This window comes from Gordionus sp. m RMFG-2023, chromosome 1 (genome assembly GCF_954871325.1).
Source record: "Gordionus sp. m RMFG-2023 chromosome 1, tfGorSpeb1-WG-v2, whole genome shotgun sequence".
Lineage (NCBI taxonomy): Eukaryota > Metazoa > Nematomorpha > Gordioida > Chordodea > Parachordodidae > Gordionus > Gordionus sp. m RMFG-2023.
This window is the reverse complement of record NC_088775.1, coordinates 79,676,617-79,694,300: the sequence shown is the minus strand read 5'-3', so window position 1 is coordinate 79,694,300 and position 17,684 is coordinate 79,676,617. Positions and strand designations below refer to the sequence as shown.

General features: G+C 26.4%; 1 protein-coding gene across 1 annotated transcript; it reads right to left on the bottom strand.

The window, feature by feature from the left end:
• Positions 1-7,532: 7,532 nt before the first annotated feature.
• LOC135931657 (rRNA-processing protein FCF1 homolog) lies at positions 7,533-11,515 on the bottom strand. The gene is made up of 6 exons (XM_065468911.1): positions 11,450-11,515; positions 11,347-11,408; positions 11,242-11,304; positions 8,806-9,027; positions 8,105-8,287; positions 7,533-8,035 (listed from the first exon to the last, which is right to left on the bottom strand). The coding sequence occupies exons 1-6, from the start codon at positions 11,450-11,452 to the stop codon at positions 7,987-7,989; spliced, it is 582 nt and encodes a 193-aa protein (XP_065324983.1). The 5' UTR covers positions 11,453-11,515; the 3' UTR covers positions 7,533-7,986.
• Positions 11,516-17,684: the final 6,169 nt, after the last annotated feature.

The following is a 17,684-nucleotide window of genomic DNA, read 5'->3' as shown; positions in this document are numbered from 1 at the left end:
ATAAGTTTGTCCAAGAAACATTTTACTTATAGTCCCAATAAAAACATAGAGTATGTGTTCACTGCAGTACCAAATTTAATGTATCGTCAGCACCTAGTAACAAAATAATTGTTTATAATTTTTTAAGCAATAAATTAATCAAAATAAGAAATAATATTAAAATATTTTAGTTATTATATAGTTCTATTTTTTTTAAAGAAACTGTCTGTATAATTTATTGTAAAAATTACTTAACCTTATTCTTAATAAAATAATTAGGTACCTTAAGCAGACATCTGATAAAACATAAAATATATACTTCTAATAATGAAAATGAAAATATCTCAAAAAACACAATCTACTCTTAATTTTAATATGCCCTCTACAAGCACAAAATCATTTTTTTCAATACCATTGGATAAATTTTATTGTTTATATAATACTCTTATATTTAATAAAATGATAAAACAAATCAAATTAGGTTATAAAAATATGTTTTTTATTTGGGACCACGGTCTGGATCGATCTTTTTCTTAAGGACCGCGGTCCGGCCCGGTCCGAGGGTATCGGTCCAGTCCGGACCAAAGACCCTGTGACCTTCACTACTACAGTGGTATTATTTGCGCAGCCCAGATATTTTTAAAAAAATCTTTTGGCCTGGCATAAGTTTTATATTTTCAAGCAGACCCGGATTTTTTTGAAATATATTTATTTTTAATTTTTTTAGTTAATGGCGATTTAAAATATTTTTTTGAAATATATTTATTTTTAATTTTTTTAGTTAATGGCGATTTAAAATATTTTGTTTAAATACACACGGCCTGAGTATTTTTTAAAAAAAAATTTCAGGCCTGATCTGCTATATTTCATAAAATTAAAATACGACCCAGGCTTGCAAGTCTATGATATATATATTTATTTTTAATGATAATAACATATCCAATTAGAAATCTGCTACACAGCTGGGCCTATATGCGGGTAGGGACTATTTAAAAAAAAATTTGGTTCTGGTTTCTTAACATTTTTTAAATCGGACTGGGTCGGGATTAAATTTTTAAATACGATATTACATTTTATCAAATAAATTAAACTCTTTTTAGATTTTTTACAATTAAATATAAATTACATTTTTCCATAACTAAATAAATTCGGGAGTAGTGGGTTTTTTGGGGCAAATAAAAATGAATTTCGCTTGGGATCGGGTAACAAATTTTTTTAAAAACATTTGGGCAGAGCTTGAAAAATTAGGCCCAATGCAGATCACTAATTCCCATACTGTCAATCCTAAGTTAGCTACAATCAGAAAGTATAAGCTGATAAATAATCGTTCAACACTAGCACATAACACAGAATTAAATTTAATATACATATTTTTTAATAAGAAAAATCATCAAAAATATTCATTTGAGCATTTTTAGATTTATAAAATATGTCTAAATAAGTATTATTTATTTCAAAATAATCATTCATAGTAGGTGGTGTTTTTGATCGGGCTAGGGTCAATATAAAATTATACTAATAATAGTTAAAATAAAAATTATGTAAGGGATAATAATGTTAAAATGTGAAGGATTGAAATAAGTATTTTTTAGCATGTTTTGAAAAAATTTATAAATAGATGAGTAGTTTTTAAATATGTGTAACATCCAGATAATAATTTATAAAATATTATCATTAGATGAGTCTGATAATAAAATGAAATGTTAATATTAATTGCAATTTTTAATTTATAATATAATTCTTATATAATATCTTATAGTCAATGTTTAAACATATCATGATTGGACTGCGCCAGAAAATCAACTTTGACCTAAACTTATATAACTCAAAAACTATTATAGATACAGCTTTGATACAAAATTTATATTTATGCAAGTGGGATGGGCTTGCACTGAAAATTGGTCGATAAAATGAAATCTGTAGTTAATAACGGTCTTGAGATACAGAAACGATGATAATAGTATTTTAAAGAAAAAATTTTATTATGTCTTTTTTCTATTATAATGCATATATATATATATATCTAAATTAAACATAATTTAATATAACTAAATGTCTAATTTACATATCACGATCTACAATTGTTGCTTTAAACAGTAAACATTTAAATGGACATGTAAAGTATTAACGCTTTAGACAATAATAAATAAAGAAATATATTATAATATGACATTAACGCGTATATTAACATCAAACTTTAAAATGGAATAAAACATTATTATGATTTAGAATTGGGCTACACATTAATATTAAATTTGTTGTTTATGATACTTTTAAATGTTTTTTCGTTAAGGATAATAGTCTAGTTTGATTATAAAACCTTCCGGCACATCTTACAATGTAACTTAAACCCTGTGTTAAAGGTATAACTATATTTTGCGAATTCAGGAAAAGGAAATTTAATATTATCATGATTTTTCAAGAAATAATTTATCAATTTGATCTGTACCAAACTTATCTATAAGTCAATCTCTATCATCGATATTTTAAATTATTTTGAAAACTAGATTGATAATACGGATTTTTAAATATAAATTTCAAAATTAAATTAAAAGATTGTGATTTTAGAATTAATTATAAATATATTTTAACAATTATATAAAGTTAAAAATTTAATAGCGAGCTACCACTATTTTTTTAGAGGAATATGCTAAAGCTAACGCTACTGAAAAAGTAGCGTGATACTCTAACACTGATAAATGGTGGTTTTTAATATAACTTTATAAAAATGTGTTTTGTTTATATTTTTCAATTTTGGACCCAAAAAAATATTTTGAAGTAATTTTTTTTTGAAAAGAGATAAGGCCTTTTTTTAAGTTGAACATCGTCAAATCATAATCTAGTTTACAAATACTCAATATTATGTCTTAACATGGCAGTTTAGCCTTTAAAATCGGTTTTGCATTATATTAAATATAAACAATTCGATTCTTTTCCAACAATTATTATCTAAAGTGGGTGAACTTAGAAGAGAGTAATAGACTATCAAACCAGATATTATCTTTATATTGGATCTTGGCTTAAAAATGTAATATCTAATAAGAAATTTCCTAATGTGATCTTAATGAGAAGGAACCAATATTTACAAAAATATATTTATTCTTACTAGACTTTGTTTAGGGCTGCTTAAATAAAAGCTGTTTTTTAATTCTGGGATGCTTAGTTTTGAGCTTGATGCAGCTTTAGTTCTCTATAGCTGGCGTTTTTGATGCAGGGGTATCTTATCGCTAAATCACGATTCTGTGAATGGAAAGTGGGAAAATTTTTTTTTAGTTTGAATAATTTTAAAGACCAAAACCATTTTAAAAAAATTCAAAAAGTTAAAAAAAAATTTCTGGAATTATGTTTTCGACATGTTTTTATTTTTATAAATTGAAATACCTTATTTGTTTATTTTCATTAAAGTTTTAAAAAGTTTGTGAATTTAATTATTTGATGTTTTGAAAAGAGTTTGCTTTGTTGAAGTTCACGGTCTGGTTCGTTGTGGAATTAATTTATATTTCAAAAAAATTTAAACCATAAATTACATTATAAAAACTAAATCATGGATTACGGCATGAAAACGGACCGATATTTTAGACTTGTTTATCAGAGACCTGCAAGGATCGATATTTCAGGCCTGACCCTGGATTTTTGAGCTCTGCCTTTTTTTAATAGGGTTTTTGGCCTGTCTCTGAATTTTTAAAATTTCTTTATTTTGGATGTTTGAAAATTGAAAGTATGATTGCATGAATATTAAACACTTAATTGTATGATTTTTCGTTGTATAATTTAGATTCATTTTTTTTAATCGGTCTAGCAATACCTGGATTTTAACATTTTTAACCTGATTTTTGCAGATTCTTAAGCTCATCTCAGATTTTTAAATACCATCTTTCGATTCGTTCCAGGTCTTTACCATATATATAATATAAAACAATGGATTACTTATTTGCAATTATATAAATAAATAAATATAAGTAAAACACAAGTAATGTCAAATTAATCGCTAAAGAAATCATACATAACAGCTAAAATACTTTTTGATATACATAAACAGCTATCGCGATTTCATCATTTCGCTACTTATTTAGAAACTAAAGTTTCAATTGACATGCTCTTATAATTACACAGAGGATAATTTAGCATTGCTTGAATAAATTACGCTTAAATGAGGCGTAAGGGACCTGAATTGGAGAATAAAATATGTCCCAACCTTAACTTATTTATAAAAATCTAGTAAACAATATTGATAGCCGTAGACCAAGAAGAAAAATGGTTGAAGATGCGACACTGAAAATGGTCTCATAGAAAATCTTGGATATACCACTGCAAAAGATTCTATGATATTAACTGAGATAATATTGTTTCTCCAAAAAAATATCACATTGTAATAAATATAATAAAACTATAATATTATTCACCAATATTTTTAACAAAAAATAAAATCTATATATTCTCTAATATTTCTAACAATAAATAAAAACAAAATAACATTTGCAATGAATTAAATAGTAAACTCTAATTATTTTTTTTGATTATGTTCAAAATTTTATATATTAAAATCGGGGTACCAAGGACCACACCTCTCGTGCAATTTTTCCATCTCTGGCCCAAGTTAAATAATTTTTAAGTTCAGTTAATCTAAAATTTATGATTCGAAAAATTATTCTATTCTTAGAATGTTGCTAAAAAGTAGGGCTGTGCCGATCCACATATTTTTCACCGATATGATCAGATATTGGCTGAAAACCGATCCGATATTTATTTTTTACCACCCCACTTTGAATTAAGAAATCAATATTTTTTAAGCAAAAAATCGAATCATTATTTAAAACATTTTAAAAGTTATTTCAATCATTTTTATGTACTTATCTCCTACATAATTTTTATTCTAAGTATTACTATTATAATTTTAGACTGTTAAGAGATTGAAAAATATTTCAAAAGTTTTGGGGTAATGGAAGAAGATACATCCACTTCTAAATCAAATTTAATTCAAACAAAATTAAGCAATTTGGATTCACCAACACCAGGTGTATTTCAAAAATTCTGACAAAGTCATAATGAACTTTATAATAGATACTGTTCAACCATTATCCTTGGTGGATAATGGTTCTTTTATAAAGGATGATAAACACTTTTTCTCCATGTACCAAGATATTTTGGCGGCAGACATTGATGGCAAGAATTTTGAATAGCTTTAAAGAAATGAAAGAATCTTTAATATTAAATCTATCAAATGTCTCCTACAATAATACAACAGCAGATTTCTGGACGCACAATAGAAGGTAAATATGTGTATTTTTATTTTTAGAGCTTATTTAGGAGTGACCGTACATTGGATTGATTCAAAAAAAGAATAATTGTATGACATTCTAGCAAATATTATTTTAGAAATCCATATGTCTTACAAATTCAGAACAAGGTTTATAAGGTGATTACAAATAATGGGTCTAATTTCCTGAAGGCTTTCAGGTTTTAAATTTATTATAATTTTTTTATAATATGATATAAATAGACCTGTGCGCAGACGAAACTATCGGCGGCTAGCGCAATTGACGGCCGGCGGCGCGCCGATTTTTAGCCGCCGTCAATAAAAATCGGCGTAAATCGGCTCAGTTATAGATTTTTATAACATAAATTTTTTTAATTGCTTAATAATTTTTTAAAAAAAACAAATAAATATACACTATTCTACAGATACCTCGGCATATTTTTTAATATTCATTTAACAGAATACTTATTATATCCAAAATCGATTTAGTAATTTTATAATTATCATTTATAAAAATTATTTTATTTAAATTTTCGGGACATAATGATGAATCTCCTTGAATTTTATCCAGCGGTAGAGAAAACCTTTCACTAGGTGTGTTAGTCACCGAATGCAAAGAATTTTTTGTCGAGCCTGGAAAAGATTTGGAAGTTCACTCTTCTTTTCTCTCCAAAAATTTAGAACGTCTATATCTTGTCCAAGAAAATGTGATTCTTGTTCTAAGTCACCTAACTTGGAATCATAATTTATATTTGTTGAATGTTTATTAGCCAATTTTGTCAAATACTTGAATTTAATCATTCATTTTCATCCTCATTAGTTATATTTACTACCTGATTATCATCATTCTTTATAAGTTTAAGATGTTTTATTATAAATTCTGAAGCTGAGCAATTTTGCTCTATTAAATACTTTGACACAATTGTCAATTTTTAAAATCTTGGATCTAAAAGAGAAGCCAATACCTAGATAATTTTAAATAAAAATAAAAGAATATACTTATATAATATTACTTGCGGATTACAAACCGGAAATCGTAACGCAAGTTTTTTTAGCATATTTTCCTTAAGTGAAATAATTTCAGAATTATCACTATCATTTACTATTAAATTAGTTTCAATTTCACTTCTAAAAAAGTAACGCCAAGTTTAAAGTAGGCCCTTTTTGTACTGAAAGAAATTCGACAGTTTCTTTAAATTTTGAAAGAAATGCTAATGGTTCTTCTACCAGATCAGATTCATAATTTGAGAAAGTGCTTCCCAATTCTTTTCAAAGCATTATTAATTAAATTCTTATTTAATCCAGATATGCTTTCTAGCATAATTAATATACCATGCCAACGTGTTATTATTATTGGAATTGCCAATTTGAAAACGGGTACCCGGGTATGGATCAATGCTGTCAAGATCTAACATGTCTGATGTTAAATCTATTGTACTTAGACATTTTCTTTGTTGTTCCTCGAATTCAAATTCAACCTCTGCAGTTTCATATCTTAGAGCAGTAATAATTTCTCTAATTCTTTTGCAAAAAATTTCCAGACTATCGATTTTTTAATATCCAGAGTTAGGATACTAAAATTATTTATAGAATTATTAAATGTAAATACATCCATTTTAAAAATATGTAAAATTATGGTAACTTTTGGAATTTTAGATTTTTGATTGATTGAATTCTATAATGACGTCAATATAATTATGATTTTAAAATAGTAAAAAATAAAAATTCATAAAATCCTGATTGACATTATAAAATTACAAGAGTGATGTTGACCAATTATTAGAATAAAAAGGTATAAAATATGAAAGATATTTCTGCGCCGGCCGTGAGCCGCCGATATGCGGCGGCGCGCCGGCATGATTTTCTTAAACGGCGGAGTTTTCAGCGTAACCAAAGCCGGCGCACAGGTCTAGATATAAAATAGAATATTTGGTGAAGATAATAACAATACTTGTAATATTCATGACAACGAAATGTTATTATTATTAAAGTGCAATAATAAATAAATTATATATATATATATATGTAACAAATTATAGTCATGTTTTTATACCAATATTTTATTTGTGGAAATAAAGTTACAAAAAAAATATTTAAAAAAAAATCAAAATAGCGTAAAAAGTTAATAGCGCGCTACTCATTTGAAAACGATAGCGGTAGCGCACTACTTTTAAAAGTAGAGTTTAACAACACTGAATTTTTCATTATTCCTCCCAGTGAAATTAGAATTCCACAGATAACGCATTTTGCAAAATTATCTTTGTCTTTTGTAAAATATTTCCATAATTCAGATATCATATTAAAAAAAATTATTTTATTTAAAGTATTTTGCATTGTTTAAAAAAAATTATTTAGAAAAAATTATTAATGTAAAATAAATATACATAAAATAACAAAAAAAAGAAAAGTAAAAATATCGGATCGATTTTTAAAGGTATCGGCCCGATCCGATATTTTTGGAAAAAGGTAAATATAGGTGCCGATCTGATATTTAATATCGGCAATGCCCTAATAAAAAGCAAAATTGATGGTCCAAAAAAATTAATTTCAAGATATTTGCCCCCCCCCCCCCATTTAGACCTAGATTTATAATATTATACTACCAGTAAAATATTTTACATAATCTAAAAATCAAGGATATCTTCTTTATATAATATTTATAGGTAGTAATATTATATTCAATAGTCACGAACAGGGTAATATATTAGAATGCGAAAAAATGCGTTGTCATAATCTGAATAATTCAGTCATTACATCTTGGGAGCTCCGAACGCATCTGGCATTCCTTCCACAGTAAATCTATGTTTTTACATTATTTATTTTTTTTATTATAGATTTTTTTTAAAACTATTTTATATTTTATTTTACCTGTGATTCGCTACGCCAATAATTGGAACTCCTGCAATTTTACGAATTCTTCGTTTCAAATCTTTGTCACATGTAGCGATAATATAGCACTTATGTTGTTGGACACGATTAACAAGGCAGTCATCGGCATAGATTCCTTTATGCAAGCAAGTAATTCGTTCAAATCTAGGATCCTTTGCAATCCTAAAATATTCATTTATTTATTTCTTTAAATGATTATGTGTCCTTATTTGAAATCAAAACCAAGATATTCTGATAACAAAACTCGTTCTAAAGTTTTTAAATAAATTAATAATAATATCAAAAATAACTTTAGATTTTAATTGTCAATACCATTCTGATATTTAACTTTTAAAAAGAAAATAGTTGGAAAAATATAAGAAAACATACTTTAAAAAAAAACATATAATCCAAATTTAATCAAAGCATCTTTGATGCAAATTCAATCCATTTGAGCCGATTTTTAAAAAAGGCTAACTCAATATTTTAGACTAAAAATATTGCCTAAACTTCAAGATTTCGTTAACAGATATCTAAATTTTGTGCCATGTATGAGCAAAGTCTTCAAGCTTGCATAAAATTTTTCTGGATAAAATACTAAGTAAGCCTTTTTAAAAATAAATGGAGCGATTTTGCATCACTATAGGGGCCCATAAAATGTATATATAAATATCATTTAATATATGTATTCTCTTTAAAACCGTAATGCTATTCTAAATTTATTTCCTAATTTCTCAATTTCGCCCATCACACATTCTGTAATATAACAGTTCACTTTTGCATAAAGACAATCCATTAGCCCTTTAAAAATGTCTAATTTATTTTTAAGACTGATATTTATAAAATTCGTATCCATTAATATGTGATATGGTGGACCAAGCTGAGTATTGTATTGAAAAAATAATGCAGAGGACTTGGGAACTCTATAATTATTTTATTTATAATTTATAAAAAAAATCATATATTTAATATAAAATTAATTAATAGTTCATATTAAAATTGTTTTATTTTTCATCTTTAATTAGCAGTAGTGTAACAATGCAATCAGGCTTAGTGACATATATGATTATTATGCTATTTCCCTTTTTTAAAAATTGGTTATTGGCTGATATTATTAAATTTACCAATTAGATCTGATAAAATGGGGTCTAAATTTAATTTTCTTATTATTTAATTAAATATATTTATCTTTGAAGTGTTCAAATTATTAAATAAAACTAACATTTATTAAGTTAATGAAACATATTGACGATTAAATTAAAACTCATCCATATAAAATTATTTTTGCAAACTCTATTAAATCATCACAATACTGTATATTCTTTTGAAAATAAACTATGTATTTTATTAACATATATTGATCATAGACTACATGGGATTCTAATTTCTACATGATAGAAATACTTTTGGAACTCAATCATTTTACTATATAGGTAAATGATTTATCAATATGAATACGTTCATTGATAAATATAATAGGTAAATAAACCTAAATGATAATTTAATTAAAATTTGATAACAGCATATTTTTAAGAGACCTGTTCTATAGTTGTTAAAGTATCTAGATATAAAAATGTGATATATGTATCTAGATGATCTAATAAAAGTATCTATATCTGTTCCAGATACTTTTTAAGATACATTTTGATATTCTTTTATTTAATGCTTTCTTATATTAAAAATATAAATATTTGAACAAAAAAATTCATTTTATTCATATGGGCATATATTTAAACAAATGTATTAAAAAATATTAAGACTAATAATATTTTCTTTATTATATCAAAACTTGTATATAAATTTTTTTCCCCATTTAAATCTATAGATATCAGTTCAAGATTGTGAAGGATATTTTTATCATGTAAAGGAATATGACACCAGTTAATTACAAAAAATGATACCATTGATGCGCAAAATTTTTTACTTAAATATATTTATTTAGAATATTTTAAAACAATTTTTGATATTCCCTTGACTTTTAATAAATAAAAATAAAATCAAATGTTAAATTTTTTTAAAATAAATGCTAGTTTTAAAATGATAATTTTTTTGAAAGAACTATAAAAATAGGTTGATATTTTCTTATTATTCTTTTATATGATGTTTGAACTAAACAAGAAAAAAATATAAAAATATTGTTTAAATACTTTGTGCTTACATAATAAGTCTCTGTTCAAATATGGTGAACCCTGTTAAGTATGATAAATTATATCTGTTTAGATACATTTCTATTAAGTTATGTTTTTAGGTAAGGTAACTATATCTAGATTCAATTTTAGAAGATGTATCTGTATCTGATACATTTTAACTGACCTGCAGATTTGCACAGACTAAATTTTTTAAAATATGGCCTGGGTATTTTTAAAAAAAAATTTATTAGGCCTGACCCAGTTATTTAAAAAAAATTTATTAGGCCTGACCCAGCTATCTAAAAAAATTAAATATGTCCAACCCATGTACCCAGGCCTGTAGGTCTCTGATATTCTTTAAATGATTTATATTATGATATATAAAAATAATTAAATATGTAAAACAAAATCAGGTAGGCAATCACCCAATATTAATTTAAAATCAGCAATATTGTATTGGATAAGCCTATAAAAGTAGTATCAGTACCCCTGTCATGACAAAAAATTAAAATAACAGGTCCAACCAGTCTAAGTCTTTTTATATCGGAAAACAGTTTTGACCAGATTTACAACAATATTGCAATAAAAATTCTTCAGCTCATATAAATTTATGGTTATTTATACTTTAGATTAAATTGTTTCATAAAATAAAAAGAATGTTAGTTAAATTTATACATAGAAATATTTTGGCAAAGAATAAGTTTCCATGGTGCAGTCATTAAATTAAAGACATTGGTCTTAAGTTGAGAGAACACACTAGTCTTAAGTGATAATTTAGATGGCTATGTAGTCAGAACTAGAATTTAACCATCACTAATTGTGAATGATTAAGATTAAGGGCATCCTGTAACCCCTTTGTGCATGTATAGGGACTAGTCCTGGCTGCAACATTTCATGTGACGATGATTGTTACACTACTGTTAGTGCTGGCATACTTATTTTCATCCACTTTTAAATTTAATATGAACATGGTTATATTTCAAATTAACAATATAGATGGGGAATTACAATTCTTTAACAGGTATAGGGCCACCTTTTTTTGACTTCTTTTTCTTGTGCTTTATACCTTTTCTATATATATATATATATAACTAGTCAAATATTTATATGTACATTTGTGAATTGTTTAAGGATATTACTCTTGTTGATAAAGGTTTATTAAGCAACTTCTTGCCCTGCAAATATAATATTGCAATCATAATCATTAAAAATTTACCATTTCATATCATATCAAGCACATTTATTAGACTTTTAAATTTGCAAAAATTAATATGATTTTAAGGCCCTTTTTAAATATTAAGTTAGTGCTATATTTTGACCGTTTATTTAAAAATTATAAATTTATTCTAAGCAGGATTGGTGAAAGGTACGCAAGTTAGTTATAGATACAGATACTTTCAAAATTTTGCATATAAGTTATAAGATGTTACATAAAAATTTTAAAAATAACAACTTTTTCCAAAAATAGTATGTAGTATACAATAATTTGCCCATATTTAAATTGGATTAGTCCTGGATAAAGTTACGGAAAAAGCTTGAACTTTTCAGATTGAGTAAAATTTGACATTTATAAGAAATTAAATTTGGTTCCTAGTAATACACATACTTAAATTTGATAAAGATAAGAAAAATTTGACGAGGACTTGAATGAAAATTCTAGTAAGCTAATAAGCATTTTGAAAATAAAGACCATTACTTAAATATCATTAAAATTCCCCTAATTAAAGTTTTTATTTATTTAATATAATACATCACTTCCACCCTCTGCACCAGTATATGTAAGAACAGTAAAAGTTGCTTTAAGCACTAAGCGTTTTTGTTTATCTGATCAAAATTTAGAGAATCTGCCGAGTTGGCTTAGCCATGATTAAAGTAGAGTTTTGAGTCGATTAGTAGACTCGTTTTTACGACTCAAGTCGCGACTCGAGTTTTGAACTTGAGTCGTGAACTCGATAGGTTAACTTACATTTTATGAAACTAGATTACATATATTAGTGTTGTAAATTAGTTGGTTGAATAAAACCCAGACTGTAGCTAGGGTATAAAAATCGACTAAACAAGCTATAAGAACGAACCCCGAGCAAAGGCTAGGAGTTTATTACCATATATTTAAAGTTATTTTTATGACTTTATTAAAGTACATATAAATAATGTCATTAGATGTATCAATCGATATCTTATTAAAACTATATAAAATTTAATATATGGACCTCAAAATATTTTTTATGAAAAATTTGGTCCGGACCTGAAAATATAAAACCTGGTCTTGGCACATAAAATTGTAAATATGCAGGTCTGATTTATATATAAAGCTCCGCAAGGAACATATTAACAAGAATAATTTTGAATATTTTATTTTTATTTATTTTACTCGACTTGAGCATTTTATTTCGTTAATTTTGATATAATGCGATTTTTTTAAAAAGAAACCAAACATGTTTTTTTTCTTATTCTAATATGCAATATATAAATAATATATTTTAATGTTTGATGTATGTGGAATCGAATAATAAAATTCATTATATTTTTGTTTATTACTTCTTATGTTTATAGTTATATAATTAAATAAATATAGAACATACTTTTTTTTAAATTTCTTAAAAAATAAAATTAAAAACAATAAAGCCAGTCCCTTATTTTTTAAGGTTATATATTATTTTTTTCCCTCTATTTTATTGCATTATTTTAATATTATATTTTTACTTATTTTTATTTATTATTTTAAGATATTTCATCAAATAAAAATATTTTTCATAATATTAAATAAGTTAAAAATACAATGTTGCCTCACTGTCCAAAAATATTTTTAATATGATTTGTGATATTTTCATGGAAGGCAATACCGTTTATGTTATTTTATCTTTATTTCTCTTCTTATATTATATCTTTTTACAACTATATATATATTATTATATTAACAATATTTACATATGTACATTTTTAAGGTTATTTTAAGAAAAGCTATTTTAATATATAAAAAAAAGAAAAGTACAATAAGTTTTTAAAGGTCATACAAATATATTTTACAAAAAGAAAAAGTACGAAAGGTCGTACGAATAATTTTAACATTTAAAATATATTTAACATTTCCTTCTTTTTTTAAGTGACTTCTTTCTTCAGTTTCTCCTCTTTACCATTCGTTATTTGTTTCTCGATTGCTTCATTAGTTATTGTTAGTATGGCTTGAGTTTGTTTGTTTAACCATCGAATTATCGTTTGTTGAATCGTTTATTGAACATCATTTGTTCGTTGGTTTAACATTGTTTGTTGATTTGTTGTTTGTATTGTTCATTTCATTTCCATTTCGCTTTCAATTTATATATATATATAAATTTTTTAAAATTTTTATTTATTTATAACAATCATTTTCTAGGTCGTAAGTCATATTCTCGATTTTGAACTTGACGAACTTGTGAATTTTGAACTTGAACTTGTTCACTTCTTCCTCCTCTAAAAAATTTTTCTGCTTTGTTGTAGAATTTTCATTTGATATTATGTTCGTTGTTTAGCCTCAGTCATATCTTTTTCATTGGTTTGTTCGTAGCTTGTTATCCTTATCGTTGAATCATTCGATTGAACATCATTATCACATTAGCTTGTTCATCTCGTTATTTATTATTATTTATATTTAGTTATCATTTATCTCGAATAAAATAATTTTGAAATAATTGAGATGATAATGGAATAAATAATTTATCGGATTCATTCATAGAATAAGAATAATAATCATAATTTGGGATATAGAATAATAGAATATTTTGAATTGTCGCGTTTTATATAAAGTTTTTTTTATTAAATTTCAATTATTTTTATTTTTAAATTTTTAAATTTTACTCCCTTATTTTTCAATTTAAACAATTTTTTTTATATCATAATTTATCTTTAATATTTATGGAAGGCACGGTATAAAAGGTATAGGTAAAAATAAACTTTATTTCAAAATATTTATTATGATATTTTACATTAATATTTTACATTAATATTTTACAGTTTATATACAATTTCTTTAATTAGTTTAATAAGTATTCACAAAATAAGTGAAATAAAAAATTATATAAAATTAACGTTTTTTAGTATGTTGTTACTATTCAATACTAAAATATCTTACAAAAAATAAGATTTTACAAAAAACTAATTTTTAAGATAATTTGAATATTAGTCAAGGTAAGAAATATAAAATTTATTTAAAAAATTATATAACTTTATTTTTTTTGAATAATAAAATATAATCAGTCATATTAACATCTCCCCCTTTTTCTGACTTCGTTCGTTCCTCCATTGTTCGTCTCCTCTAAAGCTTTACTATTTATTTGTTGATCTGTTTTGAATTCGTCTGTGCATTGTATCATCGCTCTTTAGATATCGTCGGTTTGTTTGCATTTAACCTTCACATTTCCATTTATCTATTTATCTGCTTTCAAAATTTATTTTTATCAAATATTTTATTTATTTATAATAATCATGTTTTTCTAGATCGTAAGTCTTAATTCCGATTTTGAACTTGAACTTTTGTTTGACTTTGAATTTCTTCACCTCTTCCCCCTCTAAAAATCCGTGTAATATTATTGTTTGTTATTGTGTTTGTTGTTCTTTTCTTTATTTGATCAAGATGTCTCCTAATAATGTTATGTCCATTATCTATTCTATATGTCAAGTTTCCTTCTTTTTGTACTACTACTCCTTTGTCCCAAATATTTTCTTTAAACGTTTTGTACCAAATATTGTCTCCTATTCCTATTTCTCTATTCTTGCATATTTTTCTTCTTAAAACATTCTCGTTATCTTCCGTAGGTTTGATTAAGTCCCATTTCGTCCTGATATTTCTTGAAAACATTACTATACTGGGTATCATATTTGTTGTATCATTCAGCGTATTTCTATAATTAAACAAAAATCTTTCTAAAGCTATGTCCAAATCTATGTTCGTGTTATTTTCCATATTTCTTTTAAGACTCATTTTCATAATTTTTATCATCCGTTCACATTGCCCATTCGATTGTTGATGATGAGGTGCTGTAAGTATATGTTTTATGCCATGATCTTCACAAAACTTTTTAAATGATTGACTAGTAAAATTCGTACCATTATCCGTCACGATTTTATGTGGTATTCCGAATAAGCTTATTATTCTCATCAATTCTTTTACTGTTGATTCCGTCGTAATGTTTTTCATTCATTTTATAATCGGAAATTTGCTATATGCATCCACAAATACCATAAAATTGTTGTTTTCAAATTGTGCAAAATCTATATGTACACGTTCAAAAATCTTTGTTACTGGTTCCCATGGGTTTTGTATAATGTGAGGATTGTCCGAAAATCTATTACATGAGTCACAATTTTTTACCTCCAGATCTATCTCCGTGTTTATACCAGGCCACCACAAATAATCTCTCGCTAACATTTTTGTTTTGCCTGCACCCAGATGTCCTTTATGCAGTTCGTGTAAAATCTCTTTTCTCATGTTCAGTGGTATTATTACTCTGTTTTCTTTAAATAAACAATGTTTTATCAAACTCAATTCCATTTCCATGTTTCTGTATGTTTTGTTTTTTATTGGTTCATTATTTCTAATATTATCAATTATCTCCATTAATTCTTTATCATTCTTTGTTTCTTTAACTAATTGATTCAAGTTTATTGGTATATCCCATAATTTATCATCAACTTTTTCAACTTCAACCAGTGGCGTAGCTAGGAATTTTCCTTAGAGGGGGTCCATACATATAAAAGCTGGGGGGGGGGGGTCTGGGGGGGCGAGTAGATTATTCTCAATGACTTTATAATAATACTATCCAGAATAATTTCAATAGTAATATAATATCCTTCCACAAACATCAAAACCAGAAAAATATAATTGATATAAAATCACTTTTAAGTCTTTTGAACGTATAATCTAAAAAAAAATTTTGCTCTGGGAAGGGTCCAAACCCGAAAACCACCCCCGTAGCTACGCCACTGACTACAACATTCTTTATCATGTTTTCTTTATTTTCCTGTGGTAATCTCGATAAGCAATCTGGCACTAAATATCTTTTCCCCGGTCTATGTACTATTGTATAGTCATACGCTCCCATTGCCAAGTTTCATTTTTGTAAACGCATCGATATTGTAGTGTTTTCTTTGAGTGTCTTTGAAAAAATGTATATAAGAGGCTTGTGGTCGGTTATTATTACGAATTTGGTCCCTATTAAATATTCCTGAAATTTTTTTACCGCAAATATTATAGACAACGTTTCCCTTTCGATATTTGTATAATTTATTTCAGCTTTTAACAAAGTTCTTGATGCGAACGCAATAGGTTTTTCTTTACCATCTCCTTCGATGTGAAATAAGACTGCTCCTAGTCCTTTTTTCGATGCGTCCGTCGCTATTCCAATTGGTAGATCAGGGTTGTAAAAATTTAAAGTTGGCGGACTACTAATCAACGTTTTTAAATCATCAAAACTCTTTTGGTGCGCATCTTCCCATATCCATTTTTCCTTGTTAACCATTTTATAAAGAGGATCAGCTAAGTCAGCAAAGTTGCACAAAAATTTCCTGTAATAACTGACCTTGCCTAAAAATGTCGCTAGTTCTTCTTTTGTTGTCGGTTTTGGCATGTTTGTAATGGCATCTATTTTGTTTTCGTTCGGGTGAATGCCAGTTTCATCTATATCGTGTCCTAAAAATCTGATCTCTTTTTTCATAAACACGCTTTTTTCGAAATTTGGTGTGAGCCCATATTTAGTTATTCTGTCGAAGACTTTTTTTATATTATTAATATGTATTTCATCATTTACACCAGTTATCAGTAATCATCTATGTAGAATATCACGTCCTTCATATCCCCAAATATTCGATCCATGGTACTTTGAAATATCGCAGATGAAGTTTTTAAACTAAAAGGTAGTCTTGTGAATTGATAATACCCTTTGTGTGTTGAAATGGTCAAAATGTTTCGGCTATTCTTGTCGATCGGAATTTGCAAGAAGGCCTCTTTGAAATCTATTTTGGTGAACTTTTTTCCTTTTGATAATTTTGCAATAAGATCGTTTATCCGTGGAATTGGGTATTTGAAGTCCTCCAAAGCAGGATTTACCGTGCTTTTGAAATCCGCGCATAACCTGAGCGATCCATCACTTTTGTAAACAGGAGTAAGTGGACTTGCCCAGCGTACCTCCTCTACTGGTTCTATTATCTTGTTGTCGAGCCATTTCTGTAACTCTCTTGTTATTAAATCAATTCTTTTGTATGGAATTCTTCTTGGTGGTATTATTTTGGGTGTGGCGTTTTCTTTTAGATATAACTTGACGTTGCTTACAGATCGGTTTTTTGTTGATTTTTGACTTGCATTCTTTTATCAAATTTTCTATCGTATCATTATGATTTTCTTCGATCTGATTTACAAATTTATCCAATATATTTCCAAAAACTCTTATCCAGGTCCTTCCTAGAAGTGCAATCTTGTC